Below are 13,802 nucleotides of genomic sequence, written 5' to 3' on the forward strand. Positions count from 1 at the left end.
TCCTTGAATTATTCTCTGGGGAAAACGGTGAGAATGTTGAAAAACACCCTCTCTTGCAATGAAAAAAAAATCTGTCATGTTGTTTTTTTGTGTGTATTCTAGCTGACAAACAAATTCACAAACCAACCAACAATTGGTCAAATCATACCCTTGGTTGCCGATGCATTTAAGAGCTAAACGCTAAATGACCTTGAGTTGAGATTGTTTCGTCTGTCACTAGATTCCGAACAATTTTAAAAAGGAGTCTCTGCACATTACTCTCTAAACTACATGTTTTTAAATGTACCACAAATTAGGTAGCGTGTCCCTTAACAAGACTGTTTGTTTTAATCTAAAGGAAACCAGCAAATGTCTCCTCTCCACCGAGCTTTAGTGAGAGCATTAGCGTAATTTTTCCACCAGCTAATAAACGCTGACGTTGACGCGCTCGTTTCCCTGACACCTCTGACGTGTCTCCCCCCGTGTGAATGTTTTTACGCATGTGGAGCCTCTCTGTGCCGTCCTCTGACTTGATGTCGGTTCATTACGACAACAAGGTGCCAGCACTAACTGACAGCATGGCCCGTTGGTGGGGCCGGCGTCTACAGATGTGTTTTTATAACCTCTGCTAACCCCCCTTTTGGACGTTAACCCCTACGGACAGGACGCCTTTGATGTCTGCACTGTGATGACTGCGGTGACGCACTTTCCACCCCTCTGCAGTCAGGGGCCATGATCTCACATCTGACTGCGCATCCCCTCTGTGAGGGAGGACGCAAGGGACCCTAACTCCTTTACTACCCCTGTGAGTAGTGTTCATCTGAATGTCCGTGTTTGAAGCCATGTTGCTATACATTATGATCTGTGCTCATATAATATAGAGCTTGGTGTTGTAACAGTTTGCTGAATAAACATAAAATATGTTTCTGTCAGTTAGATTAGAAGGTGAATTTCATATTTCAGAAAGTTTGACGGCACAGCCAGGAGGCGGTGAGTCTGGCTCGCTTCAAAGAGAGTGAACACTTCACCCTACAGTGACCATTGTGGTAACATTGACAACTCGCAGTTTCGGGTTCAACGCCCATTGACCTTTTTTATGTGACCTCTTCTGAAGCAGACCGGCACATTGTTTAGAAACTGTCGGAACACCAGCAAGTGGATGAAAGTGCCGGGTTGGTAACTTCTGCTGCCTTCACATCTGCTCCTTCTTTCTGTCACAGCTTTCCCTGGGTTTAATTACCACCCGTTTAATTCGGGCAGTTTTCTTAATTTTCGATCTCAATAAAGTCACTCGGCGTGACCACACAAAAGCCGTGCGTTTGTTACTGTTTGCTCTTAAAAGTAAATCTCAGCTGTTTTTAGACACAGCCATTGGAAATAATGCCTCCAATTTAACTAAATTGCCCTTTGAAATGTCTTAAGTTGGTTTGCACTTAATTAGTCTTGATTTTGTGGGCAGGGCTCAATTGTGCTGCGTGCAGAGCTGTTTTTTTTTTTTTTACGAGGCCATTTTCAGAACGCAGCCCTGCTGTGGCGGCCTAATCCAGAAACAGGCACACGTCGGCAGAACTCTTGATCGGGAGGTCCGGCAGGTACTGGAGCACAAAATCATGTTTCCAGAGCCTGATGTCATCCATTTTTCAGACGGGTTGACATAAAGCACACTGAGAATAAACTGTACAGCACAACCTTGAAAATGGATGGAAAACATTTTCCCAAATCAGACACTTTTCATCTGAAACCATGTCTACACTTTAGCAGGCATATTTTTACATTTTGAAAATTGACATTCAGCTGATATTTCGCTTATCTTACTGTTCCAAGCTTTGAAAAGTGCTTCTAAATGAGGCCATCTGGTTTTCATACGGTTATGTGACATTCAGGAGAACTCCACTGTTCTTTCGAGCTTTTCGTTGTTGAGCTCATCAAGCCAATTATTTTGTTACACTACGAGTTGTTCTTGGTCAACAGTAACGTGACCTGTTGTGGATTCACAGGTTCAATGATTCTTCCTTTTTCCCTTAGAAAGACACAAAGTGCAGGTGGTTTGTGAGATCAAGCATGAATTTGTTGGAGGACTTCAGTGTTCGCTCATTACATCATCCTTGAGAGATGAAACCTCCTGCAACCCTTGCAGTTTAAAGGGTTCGGTCGTACTTTCATCAGGCCTTACTTCAGTTTTTCACCACAATGCAAGTGGAGTTTGACCTCTTCAGACTTTTTCCCCTCTACGTGCACTTTGGAAGTAGGTGGAGTTGTGCCAGAGCACTCTACTGTAAATCCCCCTTTCGGACGGATCAGGGCAGAATGCAGATTGAACTCGGTGTTCGTTTAGAATAAACAGACGTCACTGCCACGCTTCGACACGCAGACCGGCAATGTTGTAACCATTGTCACCTCGGACTGATCCCCCTTTAAGTCGTTTTCAGGAAGTGATTCACTTGTTCCCGTTCGTCTGTCTTGTGTCAAGTCGACAGTTCGAAGCAACAAAGGCTGCTGGTCGTCTGTGTTCTTCTTTTATCATCCGCCTCCAGTTATTGTGATGAATCGGTTGTTAGAGCAACTTGTCTTTCTGTGGTCATTCAACATTGTGTTAGCTGCTTTGTCCTGTTTGACCCGAACTCGTCAAATCACCTCTCAAGACGAGCAAGTCGTTGGTTAGCAAGATAAAAAAAAGAACCAAAAGCTCCCAGTGACAAGTGACCATCAATCTTAACTCCCACATCCCAGCTGCACATCTTGAATTGCGACTGGTTTAGACTGCATTGAGGCACATGCAGAATGATTTTAAAGAAAACTGCAAAAAGAGTTGTGCTATTTCATCACAATGGAGAACCTTGTGTCCCCCACACTTAACTGGTCAAAGATGATGGGACATGCTATATGTAACTCAATGGTCTATATCGTTTTTTGGAAGGGACTAACTAAAAATAGGCCTTGGCCTGTACCTTGTAAGTGTAGGGGTCTGGTGTGATGCCAGTCGAACGGCAGGAGAAAGACGTACTCGGAGGGTTCTCATGTCTTTATAATGTGGGGGGGTTTGGACGGAGAGAAAATGAAAGAGAAATGATATTTAACTGTGGGTTCCTAGTTGGATTCAAATCCAGAAACTTTGTGATTCATGGTCACTGCGCTACAACAAAGTCCTTAATCGGTGCAGTTTCTTTTTTCTGGGGATCGCCACTCGCCTCATGGCTGAGAACTACAGCATCTGCTCTGACTGTCTGTCAGAGAAGAGAAGGTGCTAGTCAACGGTGTGAGGTACAGTATACTGCCTTCTTTCTTTGGGTGGTAACCCTGAAAAGCTCCCTGTACAGTTCTGCAGATGGAAGTTGTTGAACGATCCCTGACAAACACATTTTATTTGTGGCTGCTGTTGAAGTACACCAGGACATCTGCTCAGGTCCTTGGGTGGTTTGACACCTGCTGACGTCCGATTGTTAGACATCTATCCACGTTTGTACTCTAATTTATTGTGATGACCTCTGGTTAGCAGGTGAAACAATACAATTGCAGATACAAGTAGTACAATTTGATTCTGTGAAGGGTTTCTGGGCTCAGTGTTTGAGACAGACGTCCACATGAAGCTTGGAGTGAAATAAAACTGAGATATGACCCTTAAAAAACTTGATGTGTGCTGAAACAACACGTACAGCAGTGATAAAAGCATGAAAAGGTCCTGACATAATCTAATTCCACATCCTTAATGTCCTCACGTTTGGGCCTCACCATCTTTTTAATCCGTCGCTTTTTTATATCGGCTACTAAACATAAGGCCACATTTTGGGAAGTGCATGTTTAAGTACTTCTTTCCTCACATTTATGTCTGTTTCTTTGTGTGTTTACTTAATTGCAGTTCGTGACATTGGAGGCCAGCAGGCCCTTTTATAGCGCACAAACCCAACGGTCACAGTTGCCACTCATTAGCCACATTTTCATGTCACAGCCATAGTCAGCCCCAGAGATCAAAAGACGCAGGAGACATCAGAAGTTGTGTTACAGGGGAAAGTGGTGGCAGTATAATGACTGAGGCCTTACGCACCCTCATCCCTTCACGAACGTGGAAACCAGGCTGCAATTACCCAGCGCGAGGGAGACGAGGGTCGGAAAAATACATCATTCTTCTCACTTAATGATCCATATCAGCACATGTCTTGGTCCTGAGGTCCGCTGCTGCTTATATGGTCAAAGCACATTTTTAAATTCCAAACAGGAAAAGTTATATTTAACTGGTCTGGTAAAGATTGAAATTATCTGGAAAGTAAAATCCAATCCGTCTCTCCTGCAGTCATGCATCTCACAGGTTTGTCAGTTATGAGTTTTAAGAGTCAGGGCCTGTGGCACAATTGCTTTAGGAAACTGGTGTCCGCTAGAGTTCTGCTGCAGTGTTTTATATCTGTAGATGCTCAGTTTGGGATTTATTCTGTGTAGCATCTCTATATTTATCCCTTAATATCTCAAATCTAGTATTTATGTCAATATTAACACGTGTGTTTTAGCTGTTTTTTTTAGGAGGCCTTCAGAGAGGAGCTGTGGTGTTCAATCAGTTTAGCATTTTAAAGCGAAGCGAGGGCAACAACACAGCTTCTGATAATGTGACCTCCTTGGCCTCGCCTATGTGAACCGACAACAAGAGCCTCAAATGCCAACGTTAGCTCAGCTGTGGATGGTATGTGCCCCCTTGCAAATTATTCAGTCCAACATTGTCTCCATTGGGCTGAGATTCAAGACACCCAAAGTGCTGCCTCTCCCATCAATGCTCGGCTTGTTTGCGCAAATAATCACCGCAGTAGCCAGTGGCCCTCTGGAGACCCACGGAACAATCCCTACAGCCTGGGTGGGAATCCACTCTGATTTCCCCCTAAGCCTGCTCGTCAGTTATTCTTATGTAATTGCAGATGGGGATCTGATGGATGGGTGTGTCAGAAGACTTGAATTGCTGTCATTGTGTGTGTGTGTGTGTGTGTGTGTGTGTGCGTCTGTGTGTGTTATTGCAGGATGAGGGTCCCACACCCTTTCAGTATTTGGCAAATGTATGTCCTTTACATCACTGGGCTGCAGTGAGAGACTTAACTGGATTAAAACACCATTTGAAAGATGTCCCTTTCTGTTCTACATGTGATTGCATCAAGTCTTTAAAAATGTTTAGGGTTTTAACGGATGATTCTATCTAGATTCAAATCCTACACAATGCTTTTTCTTCTTTTGTCCAGCAGATGGTGCTTTTTGAAACAAATGGGAGCCTCTGTGTTTTCACTTGGTGGTCATTCTCAAACGCCCCCTGGTTCCTCAGAACAGTGCATATTAACCTGAGGTTATGGACAGGGGGGGGTTGTTAAATAGCTGACATCAGTGCTCAGCAGCTTCCAGTATGTCGTAATGGCCACTCTCGATCCTGCGAGCTTCTGGTTGCAAAGCATTACGTAGTGCTTGATGAAGCTTTAATGCTAATGTCTTTGTCATATAAACATATTTTGGGTTCGGGGGAATGAGGTAGTCGCTGAGTGATTTAATTGCAGGGGCGCCTGTGTGTGAGAGTCTTGTTTGCCTGAGTGTCTGAGAGCAATATATTTTACAGGTTCGTGCTGTGCTGGCAGGGGCACCGTGGTTTATTTCTCACAATAAACATAATCTTTGGGTTCTCGGAGTCCGTGAAGGCTGAGGGATTGCCAACCTCGCTACTGTGCTCGTCTGTGCATTATGAAGGAATGCTACGGATGACCGAGAGGACTGCTCACATAACATACAAACGCCATTACATAATCCCATCGGCTGCACTGTGTTAACAAGACAAACGACGGTGCGATTGCATGGCACTTTGCAAACTACAAAGGACAGACAGAGCGTTTTTCTGCTTTCAGAAGCAGCAGCAGAAAGGAAAGAGCAAAAACAGAACTCCCTCGACGTGTTTTGACTGTATATCCAGGCTCCACGGGGCAGCCACACATCTTTGTGATTAGGTAAACCTCAGAAGCCTTTCATGTGAGCAGTCTGAGAAACCTCAGTGGGCACATCCTGTGTGGTATGCCGTTCAGTCAAAGGCAACGTGCTCAACCTCTTATTAAATGCACTTGATTAAGACTTATTTTCAGCAACTATGCATGAAAGTTGTGCACAAGTGGCACGTCGATTGAGATAGACCACTTTTATAGTCCTTCGAGTGGAGATAAAATGCCTCTTGTGGATACGAGCAAGTTCGTGGGAGTGTTTGTGTATATTTGGAAAATCTTCCTTGCTAAAGTGAACATGTTGCTCTGAAATATTTTCCAACATCTGCCGCCCATCAGGATGTCTGCTTTCTGAGCCACTGCTACATTCCTGAGCCGCTCCCTCTACCTGGATCAAAAAAAGAAACCCTTCCCTGTCGTTGCCCCTGAGCTCTGCTCTCCATGCCCCTGTCGAAACTCTACTGTAGGTATTTATACCAGGTGCAAGCGTTTGACTTCAGACAGACCCTGGGTCCCTGAAATTAAAATAACACATTTCTTTCAGACTGATTCTGATTGTGTTGTTGTGTCATATTGCACATGGGTTGGCGTCCTGAAGCATGCAGGCTTAACACATACAAGACACATCTGAGCCCAAGTAAACATAAATAATGAGAGAACCAGACGGGGGGAGAGTGGTGTTTATGTGACAGTAGTGACACACTTTTCAGGAGCTGGAAAACAGAATCTGAAGTTTCTATGGCCAGAAAAGCAACTATGTCACCACTGTTTCCTGTCCGTCCCCCTTTTTCTCCCTCATAATAATATTCCTCAATGCCTGTTAAAGTGAAAACTGGAAGTGAAACGTAAGCCCTCCTTACTCCACAGGCCTGTTTACAACTCTTTAGCTGACCCCCGCAGTTTAAGAGCCAGCGGAGGCCAATGCAGCTAATACACATTTAAAGGCCGCTGCTAATGAATCGGGTCAATTTGCTTGTGCTATTCCACCGTGTGAAAAAAGCTTAGCCAGGAATGTATGGTTTGTATACACCCTTTTTGTATACAATAATAATCATTGTCCTTGTTGCATGGTGTCTAATCCAAGCCCATTCAGGGCAGCACTTAAGATTCTTGGCATACTCCCATACTCATTGCTACTCGTGGACTTAATCTTCCCCCCCCCCCACCTCTCTCTCTCTCAGAATCAGTCAAGTGTATGTCTTAGCCAGATCAGATGAAAGCAAGCTAGCCTGCTGCAGAATGGCATTCCTCAGCACAGAAAGTCAGGAGAGAGGGTTATATAAGAACAGACTGACCCTGCTCGGTGTCGTTCGGAGAATCTGTTGAGTCTACACAATGATATAACAGGAGGATTTGTCCCACCCCCCCACCCCCCCGTCGTTTGTTTGTAGTTTGAACAGACTGAACTCAGGCACTGACGTATTTCATAAATAAATCAGTTTTTTATTTATAGCATATAAAATTAAATCACTTTACAATTTATTCCAGTATGACACATAATATCCAAATAAAGTAGCTACATTTTCGATAAATAATATTAATAACAATAATAAAAACATTCATTCATCCTTTGACATGTTTCGCTTTGTCTTTTTTTCGTGAAGGGAGTTCAATAGCTGCCACAAAACATGAACAATAATGCCCACGTTAGGAAGGAATGAAACCGCACACTTGTCAAACAAGTCGGGGGGTTACATTTCGGTGTCTTGCTCTTACGATACAGGATGGTATGCTAATTGAAGTTGCGCATGTGCATATACACATATACACACACAAGTCTACAGTCTGGGTTCATGTCTGATGTAAAGGATCAAAATATACACAGTGAAATGATATCAGCAACTAACTCAAATGTACAAATATTAATTACATCTTGCTCCATAACGAAGCTACTTCAGATGCTCCATTAATATGAAGCAGTTCTTATTAAGAATGCTGATGTAGTCACAGCAAACAGTGCACTTCATTAAGTCCTCATGATGTAAGCCCACAATTCCTTGGGAATCTAGTTACAACAAGAAGCTGGTAGTTGATAGGTGGTCTATTTACACCCCGGCATTCATCTGGACCGCCATCGGCCGCCAGTGATGCCGATGGTCTCTTTCTCTTTGTCGAGGAGTTTGTTTCGCCTTCTTCATCGATCAGTCTCTGAACTTGTGGATGTCATTGGAGAGGCGGTAGAAGGGGTAGGACGCCTCGTTGGCATGGGGACAGTTGTAGGTGCACTTGCAAGACTCGATCATCATGATGTTCTTGTTGAAGGTCTCGCCATCCTCGCAGCGGAACTTGACCCGGATGGTATCGGTCTTGTGTGGGCTGCAGCAGCGGCCGTCCACACAGGCTCCGCAGTACTTGGGCCTGTACTTCTTCAGGCTGGAGCAGCCGGCGTAGGTGAACTTCACCGGCTGACTGGACTTCTTGGTTCTGCTACACTTCTTTCCTTTCTGCAGAGGAATCAATAGGGAGGTTAGTTTTGAGCTCAGATCAAGAGGTGATGTGTTTATCAGAGATCCATCTAGTTCATTCAGTCACTGTGGCTCAAGCTTACCTTAAGACTGGAGTAAAGTGACTGGGTGCATGGCCGCACTTCACAGATTCTCGTCTCTTTGACCAGCTTGCATTCGTTGTTGTTGTTGGTGACTCTGGTGGAGATGCCAGTTCCACAGCTCTTGGAGCACTGGGACCAGGGTGTGGTTTGGACGATGCACTTCTGGGTGTCAAACATGTGGACTTCAGGCTGAGGTCTGAATGCTGTGACAGAAAAAAAATAACCACATTAGCAACACAGAAATCGTACATATTTCAAGATCTTCCATTAATGTTTCCAGAAAGAAATTCCAGAACAAGAGGCTGCTTCTTACCGGGTTGATTCTTCAAAATGAGTTTTCTCTTGACATTTGAAATGAGCTCATTCCTGTTGGTGAGGTCTCGTTCCAATTCATCAGTCATTGTGTCTTTTCCAAAGATCCTGTCCAGGATGTCTGTGTCCTTGCCATCGTCGCACACCCACTCCTCGCAGCACTGGCCTGGAACCTTGACCAGTCTGGGGTTGGCACAGCCCAGGTTGGGCAGGGAGAGCTCCTGAGGGCACAGCGGGACACATCCCACCGCCCCATCGATGCATGTGCACTGGTGTTTACAGTTGGGCTGGAAACTCTCTCCGTTCTGGTAGATCCTGCTATTGTACTCGCAAGGTCTGCCCTCTGACTTGGCTGCAGCGGGGAGAAAAAACAGGAGGAAAGGAATGTTATTCTTTCCTGCTCTGCTCAGAGACGTCTGCTGAAGACATCACATGGCTGCCAGATAAAGATCAGTTAAACTGTGAAATTCTTCAGGCTGCCTGAGGTAGTCTCTTTCCCTCCACAGTTGGCTGTCTGTGCTTTGAGGTTCAGACTGTTTCCTCCTAGCTGCATTCCACAGTGTTGAAATCACACAGGTTACTATACCCCCTAAACTCAGCACCCTTATTTCAGTTTTACTTTTAGACTTCGACTTCAGACTAACCAGAGGCATGCACATCTGGAGCTGAATGAACTTATACACACCTCGGCAGATGCCACGAGTGGTCGCAGCGGCAAAGCTGGCCCCAAAGTTACACTCCAGCCCTTTCGTGTGGTCACAAGGCTCGGTCAGGCTGCAGTCCTCGTTCAGCTGCCTTGCGCAAACTTTGCAGCAGCCGCAGCCGTCCAGGACGACGCTCACTCCCGGTGCGCACTTGGGCATCTCCAGCGGACACTCGCACACGGAGGGGCAGGAGGAGGAGGAGAGGACCTGCACAACAAAAAACGCCTCATTAAAGACTGAAACTCCTGAAAACTATTGATTTGTCTACTCGCAATCCCCACATCTACTCCATCGTGTCCCCCCATGTGATAAAACCACAGCAGCTGAAACGTTTCCCCCTTCAAGGCTTGAATAGAGAATTCACTCACCAGGTCCAGGCTTCCAAAAAGGGCAACGACAACAGTGAGCATCAGCATCTTGGATAAAACAAAAATTGTTTGCGCGTTCCAGAGGAATCCCAAAGAAAAGTGGATAAAGTCTGTCTTCGGAGGAGTCCTTAGGTATTCCCTCCCTCGGCCGTCTGTCTCTGGGTAGTCTCTGGTGTTAGAGGCTCCTTTAGGAGTAGGGTGAAGCTCTTGGTAAAGCGGTTGCAGTCTGCTGAGGTCCGGCCACCTCCGGACTTTTATACCGTAGTGGGAAGCTGACGTCGTCCCTGGGCTGCCTGCTGAACTGTTCCCAAACTATGCCAGGAATGTTTCTCGGCGCATTTTCCATCCAAGACCTAAGCTCCACCCTGTCTAAACCTTTCTCCTTCTCTTTTTTTTTTTGTTTTACCTCCTCCTCCTCCTCCTCCTCCTCCTCTCTCCCTCTCTCTCAGATGGATTTTTTCCCCCCCTGGATCCAATCTGAACACACTTTTCCGTCTCACATTTTTTCCCTTTCTTGTTTATACCCCCCTTTTCGTTTTCCTCCCTCTGCGCGCTTCTCACATTTATCAACTCGGGTTCAATGGACTTCTCTGGGGGGGTGGTGGAGTCTGCGCGCTCTCTCTGATCCCACAGGGTGACGGATAGATAGATAGATAGATAGATATAGATGTGGATATTATTCATTTCCGTTTTTAAAAACATGTTACCAACAAAACAAAAAAACTTCACAGAGTATTTTAACGTCACTGTAAACACATCTCGTTTATCCAGACCGGTGCTGATTCCGGTGCCACTTCTCATTTTTGCTCATTAAGTCAATTTGTTAAAAAAAAAAAAATATATATATATATATATATAGTGGCCACGTTTTTAAACAGCTGGAGCCCCTCTTTTCTCTCTGAGTGTTAAAGGTGTGGGGCAGGGATACGTTTTACAGTCTATTTCTGTCTCTCCGGTGCCTTTATCCAGAGGAGCTAAGCGCTTCCAGATGCGCACCAGACGTAACAATATTGCCATATTTGGTCTGGTAGTAGCCCACATTATTAACATATTTCCCTGCCTTTTGGCCAGGCAGAGAACCACAAAGCATTCCTGACAGCTTAAAGCCTTGTTAAATGTGCTCTTCATGCAGGGGTGGGGGGGGGGTCCTTTGCATCTATTCCTTCGGGCAAATTTGACTTTTTCACGCCATCTGTCCATCACCTTTCTCGGGGGGAAAAAGGGTGTGGGTCCAAGTTTCCACCGGAGATGTTGAGACAAATACCTGGTGTCTGCTCACAATAAGTCCCCCTTTTCTCACCGAAGTTTTTTTTCAAATTGATGAAAACACTCCACCATGAAGGGAATGTGGCACCGTGAGCCCGCAGCTCTCTGGCGCATCCCCCTGAAAACAGGACGTTTTAGTATTTGTGTTTATAGGGATCGGACATTTCTCTGCCTCTCTCTCCCCCCTTGTAGCCTCCCGTGTAGACCCAACATAACGGTGCAGTGAGACAGCAGCACCGAGCAGCCTCTCCGGTGAGTTTTTACACTTCTTCTCCTTCTTCTTCTCTCTTGACTTTGTGGATCACTTCTTCTTTTGACTTGTAAAACACCCTGAAGCATCGCTCGACAGAAGCGATTGGAGGTGAATCACAGCAGCTTAAAGCGACTTTTCTCTGCTAAAAGTAAATAACTCCGCACTGTGATGTGTTTGTTCTCCTCCGGGTCGCTTCAGAACCCGGATTGCAACGTTTCTCTTGACTCATGATAAACTTGACTTTCTGTTGGTTTTGTTTGATGTACTGTCTGGGTTGTGTTTACACATATATTTTAATGCTTCCACTTCAAGACACTAGATGGTGATGTGTGAGGATAACTTTGTGCATGGTGCTTTTTATTGAAAGAATAACCAATAATCAGATTCCAATAATCAATCCAAGAATATATAATTTGCATATGTTGTTGATCCATATTGCCTGTGGCGTGTGTGTGTGTGCAGCCTCTCTGGATAGGGGGTGTGTCTGCGTGAGCACGTGTTGTGTCTTTCTTGGCTGTACCATGCAAATGTGTGTGTCACTATTTCTACGCGTGCATATCAAATTAAAGTTTTAACAGTGGCACCACACTGATTTTTTTATGCCAAATACTCAAGTCAGCCCCCGAAAACAGTTGGAGAAAGTCCTCTGAGGGAGAAAGGGTGCTGCTATAGAGTATAACATTAATTATATCATGTAATATTATAATTGTATTACACTGACTATGACCTATGACAATAATAGTCTCTCTAATAGACTCTGGGCCTCCAATGCTGAGCCTTTAGTATTGTTCTGACGATATTTTTATTCAGGAGCTAAAATTCAGGACATCTCAACCATCTGTTTTGATTCTTTTCATAACGACTCTCGTAAAAATTAGAAAAGTGCCATTTTAAATTGCTGCAATAACCCTTTAATGTGTGTGGACTGCTTTTTCGCTCTTATGTCATGTTCTGTATGACCGTCCGCTGCTGTGTGTTGACTTTAAGTCTCACAAGTGTGTGTCTGTGCGCATATTGTATGTGAGCCCGTGTGCACAGGGCTGTCATGGCGAGAGGAAACAGTGTTGTTATTGTGCGTCATTGGAGAGTAACATTCATTCCATGATTACCCTCTCAGTTCAGGAAACCTTCCAAAAGCTGGACATGCGGCTCCGTGTTGTAATTGTCCTGGCATAATAGTTTCCATCAATTCTGTCTGGGAACCCACATCACATACACACACACACACACACACACACACACACACACACACACACACACACACACACACACACACACACACACACACACACACAATTCACACTTCTTTACCTCCCAAAATGGAGTATGGGGTGTCTTTCCTTTACAGAAAGAATAATTTGGATTATCCTCCCGGCTCTATAACATGGCTATCTCAACAAATTTCTATCCTCCGGCTTATGTGATTTCATTGTTGATTTAATTATGAGATAGTGCATGTCATCTTGTGTTGTGGCTCTGTAATGGAAACCAATTGTCAGATCCCACCAGGAGCTCTCGCAGCCAATGAGACGGCGGCCTTCAGATTTGGTCTGCAGGAAGTCTATCGCCAGCTGCCCTCCGCCTCCCTCCCCCCCATTTATGTCCGAGTGAAAGATGGAACAGAGCAGCGCATCCCGGCATGTTTAGAGAACAGATTCCATTGTAGTATATTCAAGATAAATGTCATAACCGGTACGCGGTGTGTATGGACAGCGCTTCCGTTGCTCTGTCAGCTCATGGAGCCGCAGGAAGTCGGCTGCATCGTGAAGCTGAGGACTAAAAATACTCAGCGATGAGTAAAAGCAGAGTCTCAGCTTTGACCCCACGAGTTAGATCATTTTGTCAATGTTATATTGATGATGTTAAATGACAAGTCCCCACCCCCCTCAATACTCTTTACATTGACTCCCCATTCAACTCAGGATCAATCTTAAGGTTAAGGCCCTACTTCTACCTTATAACATCAGCAGGTCGTTTAGGTCTTCTGATTGGGTCTAGCTGTCCCTCGCACTCGACTGAAAATGAAAGGCGATCGTCCATTTGAACTCGTGGTTGCGGTGCTGTGCAACGCTCCTCCTGCGGTCATCGTAGACGCCTTTAAAAAAAGCAGCTGGGAAGTCATTTATTCAAACTGGCCTTTGTCTAGACTTCTACTGTCGTGTTTTCCAAATGTGCGTTTAACTATTGTGCTTTTACGAAGCACTTTGCCTTTCGTCTGTGAATTGTGCTATACAATATACTTTATTGATACAGTAACATTTCATGTTGGCCTGTACTCTGTAGGGTCTCCTTATAGCTCAGGAAACTCAGACCTGGCACAGTTCTCTTCTCACCAGAGCGGTTTCTTGTGTATTTGTGCAGCGGAATATATTGTTTAAAAATGTGAAGGTGATGCTTTGATCGGCTGCAAGATCACGAACAGGA

General features: G+C 44.9%; 2 protein-coding genes across 2 annotated transcripts in view; one reads left to right on the top strand and one right to left on the bottom strand.

Moving 5' to 3' along the window:
- Positions 1 to 7,347: 7,347 nt before the first annotated feature.
- Positions 7,348 to 10,158, bottom strand: ccn1 (cellular communication network factor 1). The gene is made up of 5 exons (XM_035177286.2): positions 9,860 to 10,158; positions 9,473 to 9,698; positions 8,789 to 9,139; positions 8,476 to 8,678; positions 7,348 to 8,371 (listed from the first exon to the last, which is right to left on the bottom strand). Exons 1-5 carry the CDS (start codon positions 9,905 to 9,907, stop codon positions 8,069 to 8,071), a joined length of 1,131 nt encoding a protein of 376 aa, XP_035033177.1. The 5' UTR covers positions 9,908 to 10,158; the 3' UTR covers positions 7,348 to 8,068.
- Positions 10,159 to 11,235: 1,077 nt separating this feature from the next.
- ddah1 (dimethylarginine dimethylaminohydrolase 1) overlaps positions 11,236 to 13,802 on the top strand; it is a 72,312-nt gene continuing 69,745 nt past the window's right edge. Inside the window, exon 1 of the mRNA XM_047343086.1 lies at positions 11,236 to 11,377. The gene's annotated coding sequence lies outside the window, so the exon portion shown is untranslated. The remainder of the gene's footprint in view (positions 11,378 to 13,802) is intronic.

This window comes from Hippoglossus stenolepis, chromosome 14, assembly GCF_022539355.2.
Source record: "Hippoglossus stenolepis isolate QCI-W04-F060 chromosome 14, HSTE1.2, whole genome shotgun sequence".
NCBI classification, from domain to species: domain Eukaryota; kingdom Metazoa; phylum Chordata; class Actinopteri; order Pleuronectiformes; family Pleuronectidae; genus Hippoglossus; species Hippoglossus stenolepis.

Bases quoted from the DNA above. Each gene is read 5' to 3' on its own strand.
- ccn1 (XM_035177286.2), bottom strand. From the start codon at position 9,907: ATGCTGATGCTCACTGTTGTCGTTGCCCTTTTTGGAAGCCTGGACCTG. The intron at 9,140-9,472 runs GTGTGTATAAGT...TCCCCGCTGCAG, and splicing joins CACTCGTGGCATCTGCCGAG to CCAAGTCAGAGGGCAGACCT. The intron at 8,372-8,475 runs GTAAGCTTGAGC...ATTCCTCTGCAG, and splicing joins CACTTTACTCCAGTCTTAAG to AAAGGAAAGAAGTGTAGCAG.